This window comes from Conger conger, chromosome 1 (genome assembly GCF_963514075.1).
Source record: "Conger conger chromosome 1, fConCon1.1, whole genome shotgun sequence".
In the NCBI taxonomy this organism is placed as follows: domain Eukaryota; kingdom Metazoa; phylum Chordata; class Actinopteri; order Anguilliformes; family Congridae; genus Conger; species Conger conger.
In genome coordinates, this window is record NC_083760.1 from 17,437,414 (window position 1) to 17,443,614 (window position 6,201).

General features: G+C 42.8%; 1 protein-coding gene across 1 annotated transcript in view; it reads left to right on the forward strand.

Annotated features, from left to right (window-relative positions):
• syne2b (spectrin repeat containing, nuclear envelope 2b) overlaps positions 1-5,460 on the forward strand; it is a 137,055-nt gene extending 131,595 nt beyond the window's left edge. Inside the window, exons 125-130 of the mRNA XM_061251223.1 lie at positions 379-579; positions 849-977; positions 1,670-1,861; positions 3,255-3,338; positions 3,488-3,537; positions 3,832-5,460. Of these exons, the coding sequence (XP_061107207.1) occupies positions 379-579; positions 849-977; positions 1,670-1,861; positions 3,255-3,338; positions 3,488-3,537; positions 3,832-4,042 (867 nt within the window). The 3' untranslated portion in view covers positions 4,043-5,460. The remainder of the gene's footprint in view (positions 1-378; positions 580-848; positions 978-1,669; positions 1,862-3,254; positions 3,339-3,487; positions 3,538-3,831) is intronic.
• The last annotated feature ends 741 nt before the right edge of the window (positions 5,461-6,201 follow it).

The window sequence follows — 6,201 nt, forward strand, 5'->3', positions numbered from 1 at the left end:
TGTGAAAACAGTTAACAGAAATGGCTAGGAGGAGGACACTAAGCGTAAAATAAACAGTCCTTTGTCTTATAATTTGTTATAATTCAATTTAATCTATGTAATCTTTATTCCTACCTTTTGAAACATTCCGTTGGTGACAATCGTTCTCCATTTTGTTGTTTTGGCTATTTGAATTAAATCAAGGAGGACATAATTCACTGTTAGCATTCTCCTTAAGAGCTGCTCTTATTTTATAACTACTGAAAGGCACTGATGTTGTTATTCTCTGTGGGTACGATCTGCTAAGTGGATGTAATCTTGTACAGTTGGTGAAAGCCGGCACAAAATTATAGCCTGGGTCAGCCCCCTAATGTGTTTTTCTTTGCTCTGCGTGTACAGGATATGCAGAAGACCTTTGAAAAATACAAGGCTGTGATGATTTCAGTCAACCTCAGCGGACGGGACTTCCAGCAGGGCGACAGTGCGGAGGCTGGAGAGCTGCAGGCAGGCCTGTGCAGCATGAACCAGAGCTGGGTAAAGGCCTGCACGGCTCTGGACAGCTGGGAGTCACAGCTGCAGAGCACTCTCATGAAATGCCAGGTGAGACACGTAGCAAACACAACCGGACTACCCAGTCGAGCTGTCAAATCAAGTGCATGTCCTGTACATGTTATCCACTGGTCGTAAAATGCCGGTGCATCCCTGATGTGTTGACCGAATTCTATTATTGGATGGGAGAATGGAATAATGTAGTGAAGGTGATTGAGTTTTTATAGCTGCTATTCCAAGTAGCCGGGCGTAGGGTGGAGGGGAATAAAGGGAGTGCTCAGTACTACCAGCAGCCCTTGACTTGGTTCCTGTCCCCGTAGGAGTTCCATGAAACTCTGCATTCCCTGCTGCTGTGGCTGGCACACACTGAGAGCCGGCGGTTCGCAGTCAACATCCACGACCCGTCAGTGGAGCTTTCTGTGCTGAGGGAACACAGTGCCACACTCAGGGTGAGTAGAGGAGTCATGAATCTGGGATCAGCCACCACTGTGCTCCTCCTCCAAGCTGGGTCCTTTCATGCCCGAGCACGCCAGTTCTGTTTTTCACACCATGGTGACACATGAATGGCTGGGGCAATGTACGTACAACGGGCCTCATGCAGGAACCACTCGTACGAACAGATTTGTTCTTAAATCGCTGTTTACATTTATTAATTCTTTATGGAGGCATGAGGTACATGTCAGCGCAGCTCGCCTATCTCACAGAACTCGGCTGAAACTTTCAAAAGTGTTGCTGGTCAAATATGAATGAAGATTCAGCAACTGCATTGCTTATTTCTTGCCTCAAATATTTTCAGAAACATATTTTAGTGGCCTATTTAGGAGGAAAAAGAGAAAGCTTATCAATGATTCTCCATAGTGTTATGTTTTGGAAAACATAACAAAACGTACCTTGTTCTTGTTAATCCCGTTGGCCATCTGTCCAACAGAACCCACCTAAAGTTCCATAAATAGAGCTTGATAACAAACATCTCCATTTTTCAGAGAGCTTGTTGAATCTGGCATGGCCCACTTGTACGAACCATTCTTACAAAACAAAAAACAAACAAAAACAAAAAAAAAAGTCTTTCCGATGAGAAAAATGAAAATGTTGTTGCATGAGGCCCAGTGAGCTGACGGGCGTGTTGCTCCCCTTGTGGCAGGGCGTGGAGGAGGAGCTACTGGAGCGGCAGCGGGAGGTCTCCTCTCTGCAGGCCATCTCCTCTCAGCTCCTACTGGAGGCGCAGGGCGAGGACAGCACTGAGGCCAAGGAGAAGGTGCACGTCATCGGCAACAAGCTGCGGCTGCTACTGCGCCAAGTGGGCCAGGACCTGCAGGCGCTGCACGGGAGGCTGGTACGCCTCGCCTAATCCCACCATGCACTGCGTCGCAGACACAACAGCGGCACTTAAGACACCGACAAACGATTCCACTTACATATTTTTTAGAATGAACATCCCAATACTTTGGGCACCGTTCATTCAAAATACCAGTTACTTTATGACCATGTTACTTTCTTGTGTCATCTATACAACTCCGTCGGGCACGATTCCAATTATGTTAGGATAAAATAACCTATCGTCGGGCGCAACAAACTACGATTCCATTTGCTTTAGGAATCAACTTTACGGAGTTTCTCCCCCAGTGCATCAGGCTCAGCAAACTCTCCTACTTTAGGGATGTCACTAAATCACACTGATACTAGTGCATCCAAACAACAAATTACTTTCAGTTCTTATTCAAAGTAGTCAACAATATAAATCCTAGTGCCTCAGGATTCAAGTCCTACTGCCAGTTACGCGTAAACAATGTCAGTGTCTCTCTACTAGATTGTTTTAACCTGGAGGAATTTCATTAAAAATCTAGCCTATGAAGAAAAAGCCAAATCTCATACCCAGTTCTTTTAGTCGTTTGAGCTGTTGAGAAGAAATCACTGTTGGCATTTCTCTCCACCTGATTTTCTTCAGGCTTCTCCTGCAAGTAATTTTAGTGGTCTCGGTTCTCTAGAAGAAATCACTGTTGGTGCGTTTCGTCTGCGGCTGAAACTCAAGGTTCTCTTCAGGTTTCTGTTCTTGAAATCACCTCCTGGCTGGGTGGCTCGCCAATGTAAAAAAAAACAGGAAAGTCTCTTGAACTTTATGATGTTCATTTACAGGAACGGCAGGTGTCAGAATTGAACCCAAAACCTGGGCTATGATTACTTTTTATCCCGTTCCTAGCCTTGATCAGGAATGTTCAATACATATTATTGGAGGACGCAGACAAATTTGTGACACTTTGGAGGGTGTGTTGAAGTATCCCTGAGCAAGACACCTAACCCCTGAATGCCCCTGACAGAGACAGATTTATTACACCATATAGCACTCAAGCGTAACAACCATAAAATCCCAGGAGTACCATGTGGCACTCTGGACCTTTTCAACCAATCAAAATTACAGTTATAATACTGTTTTGAGCCTACAGTTATAATCCTACTAAATTTCTCAACATTCTCAATTTTCTCAACCAAAGCCTTGGGATTTCAGTGGAGCCACTTCATATTTGGTTTGGGACTGAAAGGATTAGCCACAAAATGTAAAATACCAGGGGAGGTATTTCACAAAGCACAGTTAGATTGATAATTGTGCTGCGCAAAAGCCAAAACAGCTATTTTTTAACTTTATTTATGTTCTAGTTTTATGTGGGTTCCAGGTTTTTTACGAAGTGGTTTAGTATTGCGAATCTCACAGTGATTATTTGTGCTGGCAGGACTCAAGCTCTCTTACTGGGCCCAAAGATGCAGTGGACTGCAGTGGCCTGGGAGCATCCGGCACCCAGCAATCCGTCTCTAAGGTAACGCATCTACTGATGAAGCAGCCTGCAAACTGAAATAATTTTTGAGATCATTGTCAAAAAAATCACCGTCAATGGCTTGGCCATCTAGCTCTCGGCACACACTGTGTAATACACTGGTTCAGAGGTTCTCTGTGTTGCATCTGCAGGAGGTGACAGGAGAGAGAACACCTGGAGTGAAACCACCAGGAGGCAGAAGGTACTTAAGTAGTGTGCCAGTCACTGGAATAGAGTGAAGAATCCCTACTGAGCGTTATTTATGTGTTAACCAGCATAGGACAGGAGTGCTTGGAATCCATTAACTGAATGACAGGCCACATTTATGCTGGGGCAATCATACTCACGAAATAGAGACAATTCTCAGCAGTGATGAGTAAAAAAATTGGGGTATGAAAAACATACTTGTACAATGGTATCATGGTTCAGTACCCTTGAAGTGAAGCCACCCTAGCAGCTAACCACTGTCTCTCTATCTCTCTGTCTTCCTTCCCAGGGATGAGAAGAGGGATTCGTCCCCACCGAGGTCCTTCTTCTACCGGGTGCTACGGGCGGCCGTTCCCCTCCACCTGCTCCTGCTGCTGCTCCTGGTACTGGCCTGTCTGGTCCCCCTGTCAGAGGAGGACTACAGCTGTACTCTGTCCAACAACTTTGCCCGTTCCTTCTACCCAATGCTGCACTACACTAATGGGCCCCCGCCCACATGAGCAGCACCCCCACCCACTCACCCACCCCCACCCCCAGCACCCTCAACACTGCAGTCAAGCAGGTTGAGCCCTAAAACTGCCACTACTGCGGTACGCAGAGATTTTTGAGGTGGTGGTCCCAAGGAGAACTGTTGTTTTATGTCAATGTATATCTCTATGTATGAATTTAGGGATATGGAAGTGTCCAGTTCTCTACTGGTGCAGAAAAAGCCATGCTGTTGGTGCAGTTCCCACGTATATATTTATTATCAATGTGCTGTTCCATAAAAATATATATATATCAGTGTCAGTGGGTATCAGCTTTAGGACTGCTCTCATGTCCATGAAAGAAAAAAAGATATATATATTTATTTTTGAATGGGCTTCAGTCACTTGTTTTTAATTAATATAAGTTGTTCTGGGGTCTTTTTGATATTTTTGTGACTACCACAGCACCATAAAAAATGTAAGAATATCTGTGATTTTCTATTGTAGCTGTTTTTACTTCTATTGAGGGAACCTGGATTTTGACATTTTTGTACATATAATTTAATTAGTGTTTTTGTTGTTAATTTAGGATGAAGGATGATGTAAATTGTGAACACTGGGTAACAGTAGCTCTATGGTTGCAAAAAACCAGGAAGGGAGCAAGAATGGACGGAAGCATAAATCAAGTGGAATTGTATTACGAAATTCTTTTTAGAGGCTGCAGGATACTGTGTTGTATTTATGAGTGTAAGATTTAAATTATGACAAAACTGTTGGCAGGAATAATACTATTTGTGTTTTGATTGATGCTTTTGATTAAGTTGTGTCAGTGAAGACAACCTCTACTTGCTCACTGAGTGAATGTGAGTGTGTAGGCTGCATTGGCCACAGGTGCTTGTGTCCTCAAGACTCCACCACAACAGCTGCTTTTCTCGATCAAATATACGTGTACTGTAGCCCCATTGTAGCACTGAGTACTGGTCACTGCACTGGATGATGGTTGTACATTAATCCTTGTGCTGTGCTGTTGTCTCTTCATTTGTCTTTCACTGGACTCTGGGCAGTAATATCCCAGCTGTATAGCCAGGATAGATGAAACATATGACTTGTGTACGACACCCAAAATAAGGGCCTGTAACCAGCATCTCATGCATTGGGAAATGGAAGAACAGTGTAGAGTATGGGAATTGGTCAGAAATAATGTCAAAAAGAACCAATGTATTAGATGATACTGTTTATGTCGTTGTCATGTACATTTTTACAAGTAATCGGCTTCATTAGTGTAAATAGAATTTCTACTCTAAGTCCTACACTGGCCTCCTGGAAGACATAGAAAACAATGGTGTGTACAGTATGTGATTTATATTTGAATGCTTATTTATGGGGATGTACAGTGTAAGCCCTTTTTACTTGACAATAAATATTGTTTGCCATGTTCATCAAAAACCCAACATTTGTGTGTGAGAAGGGTAAATATTTAAGGTTGATGAAAGTGGTATGTGTGTGTGTGTGTGTGTGTGCATCATTAAAATGTTCCCGGATCTCAGTCCACCTACACTGGTTTCCATGGCGATGGCAGGTACTCTGTCCACAGTCCAAGCAGTACAATTGTAACCAGAGTCCTTTCTCTACTCCTGCTGGGTGAACAATAGATGTATTTAGCAACACTTGGGGACTGTCGTGGCAGTGAAAAATAATTTGTATGTATGCATCAGAAGTTTAGGAGTCTAAGGAGCCTATTTTGTTTAGAGTAAAATTCAACTTTAAACGGCAACACAGTTTATAGTTTCCAGATTAGAAAAATCCTAAATAACAGGTCTACGTTTAAATTAAGACAAACGGGAAGTCATTAACATCAAACAGAGCCAGAGAAGTACACTCCCTTTCTCAATGCATATCATTATCATTCATGTATTTGTTGCTGGCAGCTTGCAGGAGTTGTTCAAACAACATGATACAAGTTTTCCCCCGATGAAGAGAAACTATTAATCCAATAGTTTGTAACACAAGAAATCAATGTTGTTTATTTTCCACTAATAGTTGAAAACACGTGGGTAATGATGAGCACACTATTTCATGGTAATAGAGCAGCATTGGTGCACATTATTACTTTTTATTCTATTGACCATGCTATTAATACATTTTTGATGCACAATAATATTGGGATTGACTGAGAAAAACTATGAACAAAT